At 36.7% G+C, this 22,363-nt stretch overlaps 1 protein-coding gene across 5 annotated transcripts in view; it reads left to right on the forward strand.

Annotated features, from left to right (window-relative positions):
- Nucleotides 1–22,363, forward strand: part of dab2ipb (DAB2 interacting protein b) — a 177,759-nt gene that overhangs the window by 64,066 nt on the left and 91,330 nt on the right. The window contains exon 1 of one of the 5 annotated variants that reach the window (XM_051110802.1): nucleotides 15,800–16,165. The exons of the other annotated variants lie outside the window; for them this stretch is intronic. Coding sequence (XP_050966759.1) covers nucleotides 16,042–16,165 — 124 coding nt within the window. The 5' untranslated portion in view covers nucleotides 15,800–16,041. Of the gene's footprint in view, nucleotides 1–15,799; nucleotides 16,166–22,363 lie in introns of those variants that run through there. 5 annotated transcript variants of the gene reach the window in all.

The following is a 22,363-nucleotide window of genomic DNA, read 5'->3' on the forward strand; positions in this document are numbered from 1 at the left end:
TTAGTACTGACCTGAATGAGATATTTCATATATAAGATGTTTACATATAATTCACAAGAGAAAATAATAGTTGAACATATAAAAATGACCCTGTTTAAAAGTTTGATTCTTAATACAGTATTATTACATTATTTTTTTTTTTTTTTACCTGAAGTTTAGTGAGAGTTGTTCTTGAGTCCCTTGTTCATCCTAAACAGTTAAACTGCCTGCTGTTCTTCAGAAAAATCCTTCAGGTCCTACAAATTCTTTGGTTTTTCAGCATTTTTGTGTATTTGAGCACTTTCCAACAATGACTGTATGATTTTGAGATCCGTCTTTTCACACTGAGGACAACTGAGGGATTCATATGCAACTATCACAGAACATTCAAATGCTCACTGATGCCTGTTATGTCGTTTGGGCTGCCTTGTTGAGCACAGTGGCACTGAGAACATTATATTTCACACACTTTAAGCTCTTTTGTTTTCCACATGTAATAGGATTAGCCCAACAAATCGTTCGGTTTGTAATACATACCGAACCGAAAGCCTCGTACCGAATGGTTCAATACGAATATGTGTATCGTTACACCACTAATATATACTGTATACAGTCTGTGTGTGTGTGTGTGTGTGTGTGTATAGAATCAAATTATATTTGATCAGTATATATCATGTTAAAACTAGGACTGGCAAACGATTAATCGCATACAAAATAAAAGTTTGACTAATATATGTGTGTGTACTGTGTGTAATTATTACGCATATATAAATACAAGCACATTCATGTATATATTTAAGAAATATTTACAAGTATATGTATTTATTAGCATTTTTATAGAATATATTATATATAAATAAAAATCTTTTGTACATAACATATTTCTCTTAAATATGTACATTAATTTGTGTGTATTTATATGCATAATAATTACACACAGTACACACGCATATATTAGGCAAACTCAAACTTTTATTTTCTGTGCGATTAATCGCGATTAATTGTTTGCCAGCCCTAGTTGAAACGATTTGTGTGTGATTCAAGTGTTTGATGACTATGCAGTTTAATCCAGGTGCTCTGATTTTGTCAAGTCATCTGAACTTGCAATGTTAAGTGTATAGGAAAATGTGAACACTGCATAGAGTGAAGCTAAAAACTAGGACTGGCAAACGAATAATCGCGATTAATCGCATAAAATAAAAGTTTAAGTTTGTCTAATATATGTCTGTGTACTGTGTGTAATTATTATGTATATATAAATACAAGCACATTCATGTATATATTTAAGAAATATTTACAAGTTTATGTATTTATTATAATTTTTTATAGATTTTATATATAAATAAAATATTTTGTACAAAACATTTCTCATAAATATATACATTAATTTGTGTGTATTTATATATACATAGTAATTACACACAGTACACACACATATATTAGGCAAAGTCAAACTTTTTTTTTTTGTATGCGATTAAACACGATTAATCGTTTGCCAGCGCTACTAAAAACAAATGCTAAGGTGCCGGTCTTGTATTGCTAAGTCTGGTCCAGTATTAGACCAGTAATAGAAATTTAAATTCAAATTTGTATGCGTATCTTTTTGGAGTGTCATTTCAGGCTTCTACCAAGCTGTTTGAGGTCTTCTTAACTTCCTCTCCCTGAAAATACATCAAGGTGAAATATTTATATGTGTCTGAACTTTTTCATTTTACTTTAAATAATTTGCAAGACTTTGAAATTTCCTGTGATCTATTACTGGTGTGAGACTATATATAAATATTTATCCAAGGTTCCGTCTGTGATAAACAAGGTTGAGATCTCTTTCTTTCATTTAGAATTAAAAATGAAACTTACCCCAAGCTAAAATACAGTACATACACAACTTGTGATTTGTGTACAGAGTGCAGAAAAGCAAAGATCTATCTGTTTATTTTTTCCAGAAGTACAAGTAACTTACTTTCTTGGTATCTAAATCCTTCAGTGCTTGTTTGTGAATACTTTAAACAATGACATCAGAGATTTTGTTGAATTCATCAATGTGACCAGATCTCTTTTTCTGCCTGTGCTGCATCAGTGGCTCCAGCATGTGACAGTGACTAAGTGCTTCTATTCATTCAGTCTGTTATTGTGCATAGTTTACAGTTTCATCATTTCAGTTTCAACACAAATGTTTCAAGTGCAACCTGTTCCTTTTAGATCAATTTTAATTTTAAAGTTCAAATTATTTTACTTGCGTTTGAAACTTGTTGACAGACAATATCTGATAGAAGAAATCCTACATGTCTCTATAAATCTAATATTACAGAAATAACAAGGCAGCATTGCCTTTTTATAGCACTAAAGTTTTAAATTCTGTTTCTATCAAGACAGCTCTTGGAGGGTTTAGCATTGTTAATGTGTTTGGTCTTTGCAGAATAGCTCTGGTAGCTGAGCTGCAGCAGAGCAAGTACCAAGACTTGCTGCTGCGACCATGTATGAAATACTGCTGCTGCACATACATATATAAGAAATAATTCCCATATACAACTAGGGCCCTGTGATTTCCGCAATGCGGAAAACGCTGACAGAATCGCAGAATCCAGTCATAAAAACGGAATTTACTGAATAACGCGGAATGTCACGGAATTTGTCAAAGTTTGAATGAATTAATCAAAAGTAGGTCATTACACTCACTTAAAAATATCATTTAAATGTGAATACTGCATGTTCTGTGTGTCTCTGTTTTAATGAATGGAGCAGACGAGCGGTTTTGTGTAGTACACACACTAAAGTGCATGTGACGCTCGCTGTGATTTTTAGCATTTGACTGTTCCATTTTAGGAAAACTATATTTTAGACCATGTATTATCTATTTTATTATATAATTTAGTCAGTTGTTTTGGACACTGTTATCGACATATGTTGAAGTAGATTCGTCTCTTGTCGTCTCTGAGAGAATACACTGTAAAAAACTATTTGTTGAGTCAACTTAAAATAATTTGTAACCTGGCTGCCTTACAATTTTAAGTTCAGTCAACTCAAAAAGAGTTTATTCAACTTAAAATGTTAAATTATACTAAGTGACAACTTAGATATTTGAGTTGAATCAACTTAAAATTTTAAGGCAGCTGGGTTACTTACCCATCTGTTAAGTTTAGCAAACACAAATATCCAAGTTGTTACTTAGTACAACTTAACATTTCAAGTTGACTAAACTTATATTAGTTGACTGAACTTAAAATTTTAAGGCAGCAGGGTAACTAATTATTTTAAGGTGACTCAACAGATGTTTTTTTTATTTTTTACAGTGTATGTGCCATTAATGCAGTTAGGTTTTTTTTTTTTAGCATCAGTTTTTTTATTTTCGCTTTCTGTATAGTGAACTGACTGAAGTTAAGACGTTCACCGGCACAACTAATTGTGTGATATCCATTGACTCACTTTCGTGGTTTAAAACAGAGATATTTCCAATATTGCGACGTAACGGCAAACCCCCATGCGTATGTATCTAAAATGCGGGGAGACATGAAAGAGGAATCAACTCGGTTTGCCGCGCTGTCTGAAACACATCTCTATGCTTGTGCGCGCTTTGTGTGTGTGCAAGAACAGAGCGTAAGTAACAAATCGAGTTCAGTTTCGTTTCTTCTTCTTGTGGTTTTAAATAGCTTGAATGTGAAAATTGGCAAATTCATCTGCAAATCACATGCCGAACGGTGGGGTCTGGACCTGGTTTGTACTATCACGGATCAACTGCGATTCGTTTAAGCCCTAATAGATTATATGACAGATCAGAGCAATCTTTTATTTACTAATTTAACATTAAATCACCAAATTGTTACTCCATATCAATCGCATACAACGAAAGTACGTTCCCACGACCTGGTAGAAATTCTTCCACGGCCCGGTAGTGGGTCGCAACCCTGCGGTTGGAGACCTCTGATTTAATGTACTCAAGAATCTGTGCATGATGCAATGTGTCTCTTTGCCTCTGACATGTTTGTATGAGCGTGTGCAGGTGCATGTGAGCACAAGTGTGTCTGCGAGCACATGTACAGGATTGTTGCAGTATTGCAAAGCATTGCATAACAGTCTGTCAGAGATATTGATACATGACTCAGATTATCAAAGCTCTTCATCTCATCTGCATAAAGAAAAGATAAAAAAGCTAAGATAAAAGAACGACTGATTTTGCTCTGTGAATAGATAAGTAATTAAAATTTCAAAGATAGTGACGAGTGAAGGTTTTTAAATAGTGCATATACACATTTCATAGAGGAAGACTGCAGCAGTGTGCTTAATTAAAGAAGCTGAAATGTTTGCCACTTCTTCTTTATGTCTTGTAGTTATTTAATAGATGGATAGATGTTAAGGACAGCCTGTGTGACCAACCTTAAACTTTGGATTGTGCTTGCAACTGTTTTTTTTTTCTTCTATTATGTTCCTTTATAACAACTCTTTGTTTGAATGTTGCACATGTATACAGTACTATATCTGTGACCATTGAAAATGTGCATTTTTATACATTTTACATATAAAATTAGCTGTCTGCAGGTTTTAAGTGTGTGGTCCATCATTATAGAAAGGATAATAATGGTCTGTCCAACAAACATAAATAAGAGCACACATGTTGTTGGTATAACTTGAGGCTGTTTCTGTAAGAATGTTGAAGTGCTTAGGATTTGGGCACGTAAAAATGCTTTTAACGCCTCCTCAAAACATTGCAAAATCTTTGGGGAGACTGTGCAGGGAAAACTGGGTCAGCTGCTACTGTGAGTAAGTCAGTGGATTTGGGGTTTATTGTCATTCTTTCTGTTTTATAGAAACACACACACATACTGTGTAACAAACGATGACATCATCCTACAGGTTTTTCTCTTTGTATGTTCTGATACAAACATAAATACACTTTCATCTTTTACTTAGGTAATGGGGATTGATAAACAGATTTGTTTCCTACTTGACAGACAAACAACAACAAAGAAACAAACAGGATTATCAAGCAAGGAAGCACATAAAGCTGTTGCAGAACCAAAGTATGTTTTCAGTACGCTTGATGAGTAGGAGTCAGTGAGCTCATCACGTCACAGAAATATCTAAATTTACCAATTCTTACCAGCTCTGACCCCATTTTAAAATGATTTTTTGACTAACCGATGTCATTCACTGATGACACATTAACAGGGCCTTTTTAAATCATGTTTAATACCCTGTTTTCAAAGTCTTGTTTTGGCTTGTCAGGATTGTGCTGATCATGGGTCAAGTTTGAACTTTCTTTGTGACAGATATATAGCATCATATCATGCAGGAGGAACCGGGATGAGTGAGACCTGATTAATGGCACAGGTCTAAAAAATAAAAGTCTGAGAAAGGAAGGGTGGATTTAAGCTTTATATAAAGGTCAAGAGCAAAGATGGTGATGATTTTTACACTGATATATTATTCACTACATCTGATTATAACAGACAGGCAGTCAGGAGTGAGAAAGGCACACCTGTTTACTAGGTCCTCAGTAATACAAACCATGCTTTGAATTGAGTTGTGCCTCCACAGGTCTCTGTTCATGGTTTTGAACTGCAGTGTTTGCCACATCAGTGTGAGTATCATTGTAGTGCTATTGGCAGCTGTTTACTGCTGTAACTAGGTAACGACTCCGAAAGAGAAGACACTTGCTGGTACCTTTGTTTTTCTTACAGCAGACCACAATATAATGCTCCATGTGAGCACACACGTCTATGATATCTGGAGAAAGCTAGCCATTAACATTCCCATTCATCTCAATGGCAGTTGCTCAGCTGGCCATGTCTCCCTGGAACCATACTAACCAGACAAACTCTGAGCTCTTGGCACTCACACAGTCAGATGTGTACATTTTTCATACTGCCCTCTAGTGAAAAAAAGAAGGAAGCCATCAGATAGGTGCTTGTATCCCAAGTGAATTTGTACGAGAGATGCATTTCACCTTTTTAATGCATGTCTTTATAGAGAAATTGTCTTTTTTGGTTGTTAATGGCAGATAATGAGATGTTTAGATATTTTGGATCTCATGATGTGCTCTTGAGATGAACTCAATGTAATTTTATTGCTGCGATTGCAAAGCTGAACTTTCAGCTTTCAAAATAAAAGCAATATTTTTTGTAATAGTATAGATGTGAATATTTTTTTACTGTTAGTCTGTTACATGTTATTAATTTAATGCATTCTTGCTGAACTAATTTTTTCCTTACTAAAACCGTAGTAAAAAAAAGCAATGTATTATGCATAAGTGTAGTTCAGATCTATTAACATATTTAATGACATTTTAATACTTACTGATATAAAGTTATAATTAAACTTTATTTGGAGTACTACTTGTGCACAGTGCACATTTATTAATATTAAGCCTAAATGTGTTTTAATGTGACTATTGATGATGATTGTATGATCTTTGAATAATATCTGTCTTTAAATGCAAGATATTTAAAGTGTACCTGAAGTATACTTGAAATAGTTCCATGTTAGCACAATCAAATGGACTTCAGTGTATCTTTAGTGGCATTAAGTGCAAGTGCATTAAGTACAAAATTGATTTTTTCCAATTTAGCAGACTTTAGGTTTACCAATTTAGTATACTAGAAGTACAATTGCAGGGTGTTTTTATTAAGTACATACATATGTGAATGTATTTGTAGTATACTTAACATTAAAGAAATGCATTTTGAATACATTTTAGTATATTTATTTTTCACTCTGATGACCCTAAACTGTTGAACGATAGTATAGGTATACAGTAGTCAACATTTGAAGTGGATAAAAACCTTGCAGCCAAAACAATACCTGTTTTAGTCTTAGGACAATTTTGATTAACTTTTTTGATCCACTTCAAATGTTGACTACTGTAGTTGATCATCATAACCTGCTCAGATGCCGACATAAACAAACTGTCCAGTGCAGTCAGAACTTCAGGATCTGGATTGCTCTTGATCATCTTTAGCCTCATTTTTATCTTCGCTCATTCCGAATTAATAGGGGTGCTTTTTTATGTTGTATATGCGTGCATGAGCTAAACCTTTACATATGTGACCCTATAATGTCTTGTTCTGTTTTCACGATAATGTAAGCATAGCAATACACAAAAAGAGTCAGGTTAAGGGAAATGTGATGATGTGCAGGTGTGTTATGAGTGTGCATGTCTGCTTTGTGTGCGTTCCTTGGCTTAATCAGACAGCTTTTTTTGTTTCCAGAAGATGGCGCTGTGTACACAGTGCAGAATTTGCCAAATGATTCTCCAAGGATTGAATATCACACAAATGTCTGTTTAGTACACAAACTCAACCCCAATGCCTGTATAGAGGATTGAGGATAGAGGATTGATTATATCTGCGAGGACCTAATATTTGAACATTTCCTTACAAATACAGGTTAAAAACCAACTTGTGAGGGCATCCTCACTATTTGAAAAGATAATGAATCATGTTTTGCTTTAGATCTAGTAATGTCAGCAGGTCTGTTTTAAAGAAGTAGTTAGTAGTTGTGGTATAGTGAGTTACAATCGTCTCTGGTTCTCACTAGAATTGTGATGCTGGTGTTTCAGCCAGGCTTCTAAACTTTACCAGTAAGGTTGACCTGCGTTTTTTGCATGACTATGCTGAGCATTTTGGACTAGCATGAACCGTGTTGGTGTGAGCTGGTCTTTACTCTGTGACGTGTGGCCACACGCTGTAGCACACACAGGAAGCCTGTAGCAGTCTGTGTAAGTAGACACATACATCTATCTTCTCTCACCTCATTTAGCCAATTCTCTTTTTTCACGTTCTTTGAAGAGCACGTGAGTTATATGTTATCCATACCTCTCCGCCGCTCCGTTTTCTACCTTTGTTCTTTCCTCTGCGGCGGTTAAATAACATGGTGTGTGGGAGCACACAGTTTCAGGCTATTTGCAGTGTGTGTTAGTTAAAAGAGAGCTCTTGAAGTTGTCAGTACAGTGTGTGCTGTTTTTCATTATGGAGTGGGGTGAGAAGAGGAATGCTCTTGTAGCACTCCCCACTCTTTCAACCTCTCACCTTCTCATTGCCCCCTTGTTTCTCTCTTTGAACTTCCCATTTTCTCATTTTGCCTCTTTCATGTGTTCTCCACCATCTCACATCTTCGTCTGTCTCTGTTCCTCACTTCTCGCTGTGTGTTTGTGTGCACAATAGTGATTTCTCAAGGGTCATATCTGTACATGTGTGGGAACATGTACAAAAAAAGGGCAAACAGCCTATACATCTGTTCAAGCACTGCCCTTAAAGGGCACCTATTATGCCCCTTTTTTACAGGATGTAATATTGGTCTTGGGTGTCCCCAGAATATGTCTGTGAAGTTTCAGCTCAAAATACCCCACAGATCATTTATTAAAACATTTGGAAAATGTCATTTTGGGGGCGTGTCTAAAAAAGAGTTGTTTTGGTGTTTATCACTTTAAATGCAAATGAGTTGCATATTCCCGCCCCATCTTCAGAAAAGGGCGTACCGTGTGCATCTCTGCTTTGCATACCTACAGCAATATGGTCGGTACAAGCAACATAACTTAAAGCAAGCTAGTGTTCATCCATACATATGGAAAGCCAAACTCACCGAAAGTGGGACGAAACAGTGCAATGCAGTCGGCGCTGATAGCCTTGTGGGCAGTGCGGCGACATGCACTGCCGTTGCGCTACGGGCGTCCCAAGTTAGAATCCCGGCTTGAGGACCTTTTCCGATCCCGCCCCTTTCTCTCTCTCCCACTTCACTTCCTGTCCTGTATGATCTGTCCTATCATAATAAAGGCAAAAAGGCCAAAAATAAAATAATTAAAAGAAAACAAAGCTTGTGCAACGCTGACCTGTCGGATCAATGGAGCGAGCCACGTGACTGTCACGTCAGCACAGGGAACATGTGTTTGCTAGTACCACTGGAATACACAAATACGGTTAAAACGTTAGCGAAGCACTGTAATGACATGAATGAATGAAAACTCTTATGTTCAGTCTTACATCCAGACACAGAACACCAGGACTGCTTACGAGACATTGTTGACATTACAGCTGCCTGAATGCAGAGAACAACCAAATACAACTCACTGTGGGCGGAAACTATGGTAATGCAGGACTGGCAGTCAATGGCTGTGGGCGGGGCCTAAACAATGTGATGTCACATTGCTTCGAGAATCAAAACGGCATGCCTAGTAAGGAGTGGGTGGATTTTTATCATTAGGGTGGTTGTGTTCACACACTGCCAACACGCACTTCTGTCCAAACACCATGGATTTTGCATAATAGGTGCCCTTTAATGCAACAGGTTAAAGGTATAGCTCACCCAAAAATGAAAATTACCATTATTTACTCATTTTCGACATTCTTTCTACTATGCGACACAAAAGAGGATATTTTGAGAAATTCAGTGTGAGTGTGTTTTTTGTCCATGTAATGGAAGTCAGTAATCACCAAACCTGTTTGGTTGCCAACATTCTTCAATATACAGGCTTCAGTATTTCAGTTTTGGGTGAACTATCTTTTTAATCCCTATCCCTTTAGTTTTGTTGTTGTTGTTGTATTTACATTCATGAAAATAAAGGTTCTTTATTGGCATCAAGAACCTCCATGGAAACTTTCAAACGCAGAAAGGTTTTTAAAATGTTCTTCATTGTGGTTCTTTTAAGAACTGTTCACTAAAAGGTTCTTTGGGGAACCAAAAATGGTTCTTCTGTGGCATCACTGCAAAAACACCCTTTTGGAACCTTTGAGAGTATAGTCTATTTGTTCAGCATTTAATTGAACACTGAAAAGAGTGAATATAAATGCTGAAGAAAGATTATTTAAAATCGGTTATATTGAGCCATTATAGCACTTATAGCAAATGGTCACTCTAAAGTTTAAAGTTTTTTCTATTCTTCTTCTACTTTATCCCAATATGTCCTACTTTGGATCTTTTGGTAATGTTATGGCCTTTTGTTCCTTCTGCAGCTTTTGTTCGAGTGTGTGTGGCTGAAACAGACTGTCAATAGAAAGATAAATGGCAAATCTTTTTCAGCAAAGATTTGTCTTCTCTCCGTCTGCTCTCATTCTGCTTGTCCTTTCTTTTTCTTTGGTGAAGTAGATCTTTTGATACTCTTCACGTACAAGGTCAGATAACTAAGTCAGTAATCAGACTAGCCAAAAACTTTATGCTTACTTTTTCTGAACAAAATCCCCTCCCTCAAACACACACACAAGGACAATAAAGGCACATAAAGAAGAAAAGAATGCTATTGACCTTCAGTGAAAAGAAATTAGGATCAAAAGTGTGTACAGAACAAACATTCAGCAATAAAGTCAGTCTCTCTGTTTTAAAGGAATAATTCACCTTGATGCACTACACGGACTGATATTTAAATCATTATTCACTGATAATCTTCAGCTCCAGAGAGCAGTTAACTCAAGAACAACTGTGATGGAATCAGTGCTTCAGCAAATTGCTCTGTGATTCAAGAACAACTCAAGGCAGTCAAACAACAAACAAAAAGGGCAGCACCTTTTTGTGCCGTGGCTAGGTCAACTCATGGGTATCTCACATGGGACGTGTCACGTTCAGTTCAAGACAGCAATTCAGTTAATATAATCACCAAATACGCAAATCTTCACTTCAAGAATAAGCGAAGTGGAGTCGATTAGTTTGAAGTTCAGTGTTTAAAAAAAACCCCCAGAACAAATGGAAAGAGAAAGTGCCTTGAGTGAAGATATGCAAGTTAACGATTTGGGACAAATATATGTAATTTAATGGTAAACCATGTGAGTGGCACTCTGTGGTGCAGAAGGATTTTGAACAGCCTCCCGAGTCATAGCTGGGTGCCGCAGACAGTCGCCGAGGGGTGCCACCGGTGTGCATAAACAATGTGTTTGTGAATTGTGAATGGAAGTTTTAAAGAAACGGTGTGGCACAGCAGAGGTGCAATACTTGTCTGGTGTGCGACCCCATCAGTCTTTTTTCTGAAATGTTTAGTTTGATTTGAAACAACTCATAGAAATGATTTGTTTTGGCTCTCAGTTTCAGTTCACTGAATCAGTAGTTCTGTCACAGCAGTTCTCAAGGTAACTTACTAGACGTGAGGAATGTAAGCAAAAAATTACTTACTTTTTTGACTACTGTTTTAAGGTCAGTAAGATTTATTTACAGTTGAGGTCAAAAGTTTACATACACCTTGCAGAATCTGCAAAATGAGATCATACAGCATGCATGTTATTTTTTATTTAGTACTGACCTGAATAAGATATTTCACATAAAAGATGTGTACATATAGTCCACAAAAGAAAATAATAGTTGAATTTATAAAAATGACCCTGTTCAAAAGTTTACATACTCTCATACTCTTGATTCTTAATAGTGTTGCTACCTGAATGACCTGAAAAATTATTCAGGTCCCACAAAATCTTCTGTAGCTTTTGAAGGGCAGTCCTATATATATATATATATATATATATATATGTTTAGGCCAAAGAAGAAGAAATGTACACATCTTCATTCTGTTCAAAAGTTTATACCCCCTAGCTCTTAATGCATTTTCCTTCTGGAGCATCAGTGAGCGTTTGAAACTTCTTTAATAGTTGCATATGAGCCCCTTAGTTGTCCTCAGTGTGAAAAGCATATAGTCATTGTTGGAAAGGGTTCAAATACAAAATAAAAAAAAAAATAGAGAATTACTGAGAAACCAAAGAATTTGTGGGGCCTGAAGGATTTTTCTGAAGAACAGCAGGCAGTTTAACTGTTCAAGACCAAACAAGGGACTCATTCACTCAATCACTATCAACTAACCAAAAAAAAAAAAAAGACATTGTTCAGGTAACAACTGAACTTTTGAATGGGTCCATTTTTAGAAATTTAACTATTATTTTCTTTTGTGGACTATATCTACATGTCTTTCTTGGTAAAATAATTAACTTTTTGCAGATTCTGCAAGGTGTATGTAAACTTTTGACCTTGACTGTATTTATTTTGTGGAAAAAGTCTCTTATGCTCACCAAGGCTGCATTCATTTGATCAAAAAATATACAGTAAAACAGTAATATTGTGAAATAGTATTAAAATAAAAAACAACTGTTTTCTATTTTAGTATATTTTAAAATGTAATTAATTCCTATGATGGCAAAGATGAATTTTCAGCAGCCATTACTCCAGTCTTCAGTTTCACATGATCTTTTAGAATCATTCTAATATGCTAATTTGCATGATCCCATTGTTAGGAAGGATAGAGTGGGTAAACTTTATTTTGAATAAATTTCCAGTCTGCGTCAGTAAGTACTTTGTCCTTTGTTCACTTTCATTTTACCACTGATTTGTTTACAAACAAGGAACAATTAGATGCAGGATTTTTAGAAAAATTGAAACTAAAAGACAATGTTGTGCTGACTAAATTAAATGCAACAAAAATGTTGAACCACACAAGTGTGTGGAACTTTTTTTTTTTACGTGGTCACTATTGCTTTGTCTGTTTTTACAGATTGCCTGATATGTACTGAGTATTTATGCGTCTTTGACCTAAATCACAGCAGCGTCTGTCTATTAGGAATGTAGGCTGTCAAACATACACAACTGTTAGCCAATCATAGCAGTGGGCGTTTACTTTGGTGGAAGTTTTTAATCTGCCACACCTATTCATACAGAGCGTTCTGATGAGGGGGTCAAAACAGGGCAGAAAATAGCCTATTACTTCTAAATTATGATGTTTCTCAATGTAAAAGTGCAACATGATAACATTATTATGGTACAAAGTATTAAAAAAAAATTAATAATAACATAATTTCCCTTCTGGCTGAACTATCCCTTTAAAACTGCTCTCCAGGAGTCTGTAAGATAAAAGCACATTCTAGACGTGTTGTACTTATCTCTCTCTGTGTGTGTTGTTTCTATTATGGCATCTGGAAGGGCAAGATTGAGCATGCAGGAGATACAATCCTTTAGAAAGTTCTCCAGTGTCCATCACTTTTCTCTCACACTCAAACCCATGAACACAATCTTAAACTGTGGTGAATTAAATCCCAAGAGTCCCAAGTGTCTAAGTCTAGCAAAGTCATGAGAACAGGAAATGACCTCGATACTGAGTTTGCCCCCAAGTGTGACCTCAAGCAAACAGCTTGTGTTCACTGTTCAAGCAAAGAACAGTGGACCTATGTGTGTTGTTGTGAGTGTGTAACATATTTTCTATACGTCTACTGGGACACAAGGGGGAATATCCGGCCGTAATCCTGATGCTCAGCCTTAACAAGGGCTGAATTGAAGTATTTTACTGTGATTCTCAGTTTGACTGCTTTATGGCACTAGGCTTGTTGTCACCTGGGGAGTTACAGCAGTCAAACAGAAGGGGGTTGGGCAGGGAATCGCTTGAAAGCAGGGAGGTTGAACGGATAACAATAGGCAAATTGAATAGAGTTGGATTTCTGTGTATCCAGCTTTCCTGAAAGAGGCTTGATACTCACACAGACGTCCCAACAGGTGGTGTGACGTGTGTTGCATTGTATTCGCAGATATTGAAACCCTGTCTTTCTCCAGAGATTTTAACAGGATAGTTTACTGAAAAATAAAAAAGGCGTTATCACTTATTTCTCCCTCTTGTCTTTAAAACCTGTATGTATTTCTTTTTTTCTGTAGGACATAAAAGAAGGTATTTTAAAGAAATGTCTCAATGTTTTATTTTTTTTTTCCTCGGATCTCACTGAATGGACAATAACAGTTGAGACATGTCCAAAATATTGTCTTTTGTGTTCCAGAAGAAAATCAAAACAGGTTTGGAACAACATGAGGATGAGTACATGATGACAGAGCTTTCATTTTTGGTGAACCACCTCTTGTACTAAAACACTCCTGCTGTTATGTCACTCCCAAGAACAAGTTTAATTTCACAATTTTTTGGTCATAATCTTTAATTGTTGGTGGCAAATCATTTGTAAATGAATGTGCATGTGTGTCTTTGTGTCCATCTGTTCTGCTGTATTCCAGCTGCTTGACCCACACCCTCAGCCCAGGCTCCTGATTGGCTGATGAGAACCATGTCTGGAGAAGCTAGTCTGGGCCTCTTATGAGGACTCACATCTAAAACCTGGCCTGGACTTTCTTTAAGACTGGAATAGAGCCTTGATTGGGACTACAGTGTTTTAATTTGCATTTATCTTGAAACGAGCTGTATAATGGAATCCATTCAGCCAATGGAAGAGTCATGCCGGTTTATAGTAAGACTCACTGTCCATTATTGGTAGAAGACAAAACACAGTTATTGGCACAACTCCAGGATATCATCTGGACAGGTTTCAAACCTTCAACCTCTGGCCAAGCCTTTTATCTCACAGACATGTTTGGTTTCGCTTCGCACCTGGACTGGTTTTTCAGAATTCCTCCACTGAGGGATTGAACTGGATAGTGCACTGTGGTTGCACTATCCACTTTTGTGGCAGTTGTGTTTTTTTAGCCAACAAATGTTCTCCATATGTTTGAGTGGCCTTTGATGCAAAAGACAGATTCCATTATTTGCATGTGTTGAATGAATTCAACACAGTTCAGATGGCTCATCTCAAAAATCTGTGGAACGATGCAAAGGTGCATTCAATTTAGAGGTCCTGTTAGACACTGCTGGTAGATGCCATACTGTAGCTTTACCATCTGGCTGAAAAATATACTAGATACTGGAATATTTTTTTTCTCCCCAAGCAACAACTCTAATAGTAGATGTTTTGCCAGTGACTGTTTTAGGGCTTTTGAAAATCCTGACATTTCTGTATATTTTCACTGTCTGCTGCCTGTGCCATCTCAGCTCATAAGTGAAGAGATTTCAGATTGCATACTTTTGTAGGCAAGTGCCATTGACATGAATAGTAATTATAGCGGCAGACCTTATATTCATCTTTAAGCATGTCATACAAATGCAAAATGCGTCATCTAATTTGGTTATAAATTCACTTTTGTAGGGAAATAGAATCAGTTCAAAAAGAGAGAGGGAATTATTTTAAAGCAGAAGTCTAATGAACTTCTCCTTTCATTTTAGACGCTCGCAATAATACATCTGTAGTTAAATGTCAAAAATTTCCAAACAAGATGTGCTATTTTATTTATTAAGTTTAAACGTATCATGGTTTCTACAAAAATGTTAAAACATTAAGAAGAATAATAATAGTTTCTTGAGCACCAAATCAGCATATTGGAATGATCTGAATGCTGAAAATTCAGCATTGCCATCACAGGAATTAATTATATTGCAGTTATTTTAAATGTAATAATACAGTTTGAAGTGGATCAAAAAAGATCATCAGAGTTGTTCTAAGACAAGAACGGGTATTGCTTTGGTTTTAGGACAACTTTGATGAAAGGTTTTGATCCACTTCAAAAGTTGACTATTTTAAAATATAACTTTTTACTGTATTTTGATCAAATAAATGCATCCTTGGTGAGCGTAATAGATTTTTAAAAACTGACCTGATAGTGATTTTATACATCATAGTAGCATTTATTGTATTGCTTTTAAATTTAATGATTTAAACAATATCAAAACGGTATCAAAAATCAAGAAAAATGACTAAAATTGCACAAGCTCAAAAGTAAAATGCATTGCGATTACAAGAATTTGACGTCACAATGTGAAATAAAATTTTTGTAGTACTAAAAATAACTACTAATTCACCGTCTATGTTCCACCTCCTCCTGGTCCACCCCTGGTTTTCACACAAACTCTTCCTACAAACTTCTGGCTCTCTCTCTGTGTTCAATGGCATACCTCTGCCTTCACTCTACTTAGAGACAGAGTGTGTGTTAGAGAGAAGAGAGAGAGAGAGAGAGAGAGAGAGAGAGAGAGAGAGCATGTGGCACTGAAGAGCCTTTTTGAGCTTTTCCCCTCTCAGTGAGAAATCAAGCAACAGGGAGAGAGAGCGAGAGAGAGAGAGAAAGCAAACTTTCCCTCCTACAGTTGGACTTTTCCCAGACTTGAGTGTTGGAATGGATTTCCTCTGATACTTTGGATGTCACTGCACAACTGTGGGGTTTATGCACAGAAAGGATCTTTAAAGTTCTGTTGACTGTGCGTGTGTATGCGAGGCGTGTGTGTGTGACAGGAGCGTGCTCGGAGCTATGTCAGGTGTTACACGGAAAGGTTCTGGGAGACCAGGATATTACTACAGACTCCTGGGTCGAACAAGGCTACAGAGACAGCGCAGCCGCTCCAGGAGTAGAAGCAGAGCCACAAACAATAGGGGTAAACATCTTGTTATAACTTTACTGTTAAACTAAAGTACTTTACTGTTATAACTTGCCTGTTAAAATACAGCCTGTCTATTAGAGTTCAACTGCCATAAACACAGTTATTACCACTTTGTTTATGACAGCACTCTTCTGAGTACTTAGCTTTTTAGAAAAGCTGTTTTGCCTGAAAAAAAATAAAAACTTTTTATGCTTTATTTTAATTATGAGTAATTTGTTGAATGAGCATGAATGAACTCAAAAAAATGTAACTCTTTAATTTTAGATCTAAAAAACTGGATGCAAACACTTTCTGTTTAACCATGAATCATTTTAGAGTTGCTATTAATGTGTTTCTGCTGAAATATTGTTTGGCTGTGTGTGTTTGTATGTAAAACATTATGAGTGATGCTCAGGTATTGTTGTCTAATCACAGTTTGTCAGATGTCAAACTGTGAGTCTGTGCATTAGTAGCATGACTCTTTTTGAAGATTATTAATTGAAACATTCATGCAGCCAATTCATTCAAAAACAGCTAATTAATACACTAAAAAGTGGCACTATGTTGCTTGGCAGTGCTGAATGACTGATTCTTGGACTTTGGGACAATTTTTTTTTGTTTAATTTAATAAATGTAATAAATTTGACATGTCAAGTTCTGTCATGAAACTCTAGATGGCGCAGACTAATGAACCGTTAACGCAAACTGATGATATTCCTACCTGATCTCATGATGAAAACGTACCTATGGGACATTTTTCGCTAGACACGATATACAAAATGTGAAATACCACTAAGTACATATCACAGCAGTTTCCAACAGAAATTAACACTAGAGGCGGTAAAACAGCGAGCACTTGTAATCGTTTTCGTACGCAGTTATGATTACAGTAACAAGATTGCTCAGTAGCTCAGCCGGCACGGAATTGGACCATTCACACAGAACACGTTTTTCCATTCCAATGAGCTACTTTTCCATTGTTTTTCTATGTAAACGTGCTTGACGGACTTGCGTGACCGTTACGCTTGCGTCTCGCATCTTCTGCAGTGCCACACACATGAGCGCCACGTTTTCAAGGTGCTGTGTCAAGTTAAAAGAAAGAAAACTTTTACACATCAATGTCAGTTCCAAAGAGGTAGACCAATCAGAAGAACTTGGAGGCGGGACAAGCGTTGCGAGCTTCTTCAAGTGATTACCACAGCTTGTTCCTTAAAAATATCTCTGTCACTGAATATTGTCATTATTGCATCACGTCTCAAAAGCGCATCTCGAGACTTTGTGTTTTAAGCTGTGCTTTTTTTTAAAAAACCATTCCTGAGCACCACGTCTCATTTAGATTTTTAGATGCAAAGACGTATTCTGTGTGAATGGCCTCTTAGGATGCGGAATCCTTGGGTACGAATCCCATGAAAACCATGACTCATGATGAAAGAGCTGAAAAATGAGAGATTCAAAAACAAGATAAAACGTCATTCTTGCGATTGCGTTTTTACGTTACATTTGCTTTTGTTCATACTATCGGGTTGGTTTAGGTGTAGTGCAGATGGTACACTATTTTAAAACATCATGGAGCATTACGGAGTTACGGTGCCACTCAATGGACATTTCAAGTCAGAACTGTGGTGACACCTACAAAACCAACGTCACATAAAACGTATATATACTTTCATCTGTTCCAAGTAAAAAAACGAACACACTTTTGAAAAAGTTACATTTTCGTCATGAGATCAGGTTGTGATATCCACAGCAATAAACTACTCGGCACAATCTGATTGGTTAATGTTGCATGTGCACCCATTGTGCTTAAGTTTTCCTTATAAATGGCTGGTTAGCCTTCACTAGAGTTCCTCTGAAACCCTCCACCTCCCCAGCTCCACCTGTATAGATCTGCTATGGGTTATTATATATGCTATTTGTGCAGCAGCAGTATATCTTAATTACTCACAGCACTGTATCGGATTATGTATGGGCAATAGCAAGTTCCTGTATATGTTTGCAGCAGCAGCAGCAGCAGCAGCAATAATCTTCAACAACAGCAAAGCTATTCTGCCAAGATGAAATAACATTGTCACATCCATTATCACTAAAATCTTGCGATAATGTTTCTTTCCATCCGATCTTGAATATTTGTTTAACTCCCCGTTATAAAAAACAGTCACTCTGTCAGTTTAGTGTTAGTTGTAACACCTAAGTATCACCGGATAAAACCAGAAGAAGCCATAAAGTTAGTTAACGAGCCCTCATGTGGAGCGGGTGGAGTGAGCGTCTGTGTGTGGACAAGGGGTTATTATCAGCTGTAAGTTTACGGTTTAACAACAAGACAGGTGACCAGCCACAAGTATTGAGCCTGACACACCAAACACGCTCTTACTCACACAATTTTCCAAACCAGTCAAGCAGGAACTCAGTACTTCAGTATGGCCCAACAAGCTGCTATGCTCTCTCTCTCTCTCTCTCTCTCTCTCTCTCTCTCTCTCTCTCACACACACGCACTTTGTAATTTCAGATGTGATGGCTGTGAATGGCTTCTTTAAACTCTCATCTAGGTTATGGCTATCTAGGCTCATTACACAGGGGGTCGATTGAGATCCCTGAGTCATTCAAACTCAATTCAATCACTGAGAGAATCGATTCATGTAGTAGATGAGGTGCTTTGAGATGGGAGTTTGTAATGGCACAGCTGTTTTGGGGACTTGACAGGTTCAAGGTGACACTGTGGTAAACTTTTGAAGTGGAATGTTTGAGCAGTGATTTAGATGACAGATGTCCTAAACTCAGTATGTTTGTTTGCTTGAATGATAATGGTATTTTCTGTTCAGTGAGACAAGTATGTGTGGATTTTACTTTATCAAGATTTTGGTTTGACAAAGAGAGAATCAGGAAGTTTTCCAGTGGAATGTTTGTCATGGAAGATTTTGCATGCTTTGTGGGTGTGGATCTACTTAACTGTTAAAAATTCAGTTCTTGTTTACTGTTTGGCGCTTATTTGTGTTAAGTAGGGATAATGTTGGCATGGAACATCTCTGTTGCTATTATTATTAATTTTGTTCTTCAATTAGTAGCCAGCATTTCAGAGAGCCGAGTAATAAAAAGTAAAACATACACATTCGTTATTACACACGTCACCGGTGGGATCATGCAAATTGACTGTACAGGGAACAGAATTATGAGCTTTGTTATCTGCGGTGCTTGTTTGGGTTCTGCTGACTGATAGCTTATCAGTTCATGCATGACAGAAGATGGTGGCACTTTGGATCTGAATATTCAAATACTGCACCAGTATGAGGTAATGGCGCCTCCGTGAGCTCACCTGAGCTCAGCCCTATTACACAACCAGTTACACACATACACCTCACACGGGGTGGATAAACATACTGTAATAAGCCTGTTTTAGCACATGTTTAAAAACATGCATAGGATCTGGAAAGAAAATTGTAGCTTGTGTATTTATGTCCACCACAGCCAGCTGCATGAGTGTTTGTGCAGTGTGTTCTCTCTCTAGCTCTCCCTTCCTTCCTCCCTTCTGTTCATTTTTGATAATACAGCATTACATCACCACTATACCAGCTGCTAAACAGACAACCTGTGAAATGCACACACTGATACAGCTGTCTGAGGAATAACCTGTTCTGGGAACAGTACAACCCCTGGTCTTCCCACAGTCGATGCATTTTTCTATGCTATGGTTTTTAATGTCTGATTAGGAAACACATGGGATCGTGATTAGTGGGCTTAGCGGTGACTGACAGTTGCATGCAGCTGTGGTTTTTGCGTGTTTGCTCTGCATTATCTCATAAGAACACTATGTCAGAAGATTATGAAGGAGATTGTGCTGTACTGCTGATGTATGACCAGTTTCATGGTTTCTTATTCTTGATATGATCTTGGTCTGAGTGTCACTTTGTTGAGCTGTGACACATTGTGCAATGGTGTCAAGGCAAACAACACTTCTTGAGCCCATTTCTCACCTCCTCTAATCATCATTTTCTATCTGCTGCTGTGGCCTAGTTGGTGCATGGCAACATGAGGTTAAATCCAGCTTTCCAATCCTATTTTTACCTCTTCTCATCATCATCAGTAATGTAAGCTGTGGTCTAGTGGCTAGTGCAAGTGATTTGATGCATTAAAGGGATAATTCATCCAAAAATGAAAATTATGTCATTAATTATGCACTCTCATGTCGTTCCAAACCCTAAAAACCTTCATTCATCTTCAGACACAAATTAAGATATTTTTGATGAAATCCGAGAGCTTTCTGACCCTGCGTAGACAGCATCGGAACTACCACGTTCCAGGCCCAGAACGGTAGTAAGGACATCGATAAAATAGTCTATGTGACATCAGTAGTTCAACCTTAATTTTATGAAGCTACTAGGGTTGAAACGATAAGTCGACATTATTAACAACATCGAATAAAAAATTGTCAACAAATATTTTGTCGCTTGATCTTATATGACCTAATGTAAGTAATGCAGTTTGAGCAGTGTGGCGCTGTAGCGCAAAACTGTAATTCAGAGCTCCTGGTTGCAGTTCAGGAGAAGAAGTCACACACAGCGCTTCAGAGCAAACACAGCTGAACCTATGTAAATATATGCTGCGTGCTTTCCCTTTAATAACGAAATAAACACAACAGCAGTGTGGAAGCGATGTGGATGTTTGTGCAAGCTCTACAGTTCGGTACTCCAGTAATGTACAGTCACGCCACGTTTATTTATATAGTACTTTATGCAATAGATAGCCTTAAATTAACCAGCTTTACAGTATTAAACATGAAACGCTATTAAACCAAGTCCATATGACTTACAAAAGCAGAACGATATGTCATTCAGTTACTTTTTATTTTAGCTAATTCAATGGTGAATAAAAGTGTTTCTCTGTCATCTCATTTTGAGTGCCAAATATATATATTTGCATAAATTAATGATATGATTACATAATATGATTTTTAAAAGCTGAAGTGACCTTTATTTATTTGTTAAAATATATATATATATATATATACACATATTCTAACAAATATATAACTCACTATTTTAACTAAAAAGCTGAATAATCAAAGTCCACTGATTAATCTGTGAAATAATCAACGATTAGTCAATTTATCGTTGTAATAATCATTACATTAATCGATTATTATTAAAATAATTGTTTGTTGTAGCCCTAGAAGCTGCAAGAATACTAATTGTGTGCAAAGAAAACTAAAATAATGACTTTATTCAACAATCTCTTTGACACACATTCTCAGATTTCATCAGGAATATCTTAATTTGTGTTTAAAGATGAATGAAGATCTAACAGATTTGGAACGACATGAGGGTGAGTATTTAATGACAGAATTTTCCATTTTGGGTGAACTATCCCTTTAAACTGTGGTGCTCATGTAGACAGCATGAGTTTGAATCTGGCTTGCAACACTTCCAATCCCAATTCCATTTCTTCTTTCCATCATTTCTTGTCATGTCTCTGTAGAGCTATGGTCTACACTGTAAAAAAAAAAAAAAAAAAACACAATTTGTTGAGTCCACTTAAAATAATTTGTTATCCTGTTGCCTTAAAATTTTAAGTACAATCAACTCAAATAAGTATAGTCAACTTAAAATGTTAAGTTGTACTAAGTGACAAAATTTGGTTTGTTAAACTTAAAAGCTGGGTAGGTTAACCAGCTGCCTTAAAATTTTAAGTTGAATCAACTCAAATATCCAAGTTGTCACGTAAAATTTCAACTTAACATTTCAAGTTGTCAAATCTTTGAGTTGACTAAACTTAAAATTTTAAGGCAGCTGGGTAGCAAATTATTTTAAGCTGACTCAACAAATTGTTTTTTAAATTGTTTTCTCACATTACTTTCAAAACCAGTTCGTACCTCTTCTCATCTTCATTTCTGTCAACCGTGGCCTAGTAGTTGATGCATGTCATTTGATACATTTCACCATGGTGTAAATGTGAGCAATGTAGGGTTAATCTGTCCTGCAACGCTTTCAATACCTTTCTCATTTCTTCTCCCCATTGTTTCTTGTTATCATCTCACTCGAATTGTTGTCACATCTCTACAAAACTGTAGCTTAGCAACTGGTGCATGTGATTTGATGCATTATGCTGTGTTAGGCAACTTCCAGCTTCAGAATCCAACTCCCTACATTTTGCTATTTCCACCTCTTCTGCCCATCATTTCCTGTAACCTCTATTATTCATAGTTTTAAAAAAAACTTAAAG

Source organism: Labeo rohita, chromosome 5 (assembly GCF_022985175.1).
Source record: "Labeo rohita strain BAU-BD-2019 chromosome 5, IGBB_LRoh.1.0, whole genome shotgun sequence".
In the NCBI taxonomy this organism is placed as follows: domain Eukaryota; kingdom Metazoa; phylum Chordata; class Actinopteri; order Cypriniformes; family Cyprinidae; genus Labeo; species Labeo rohita.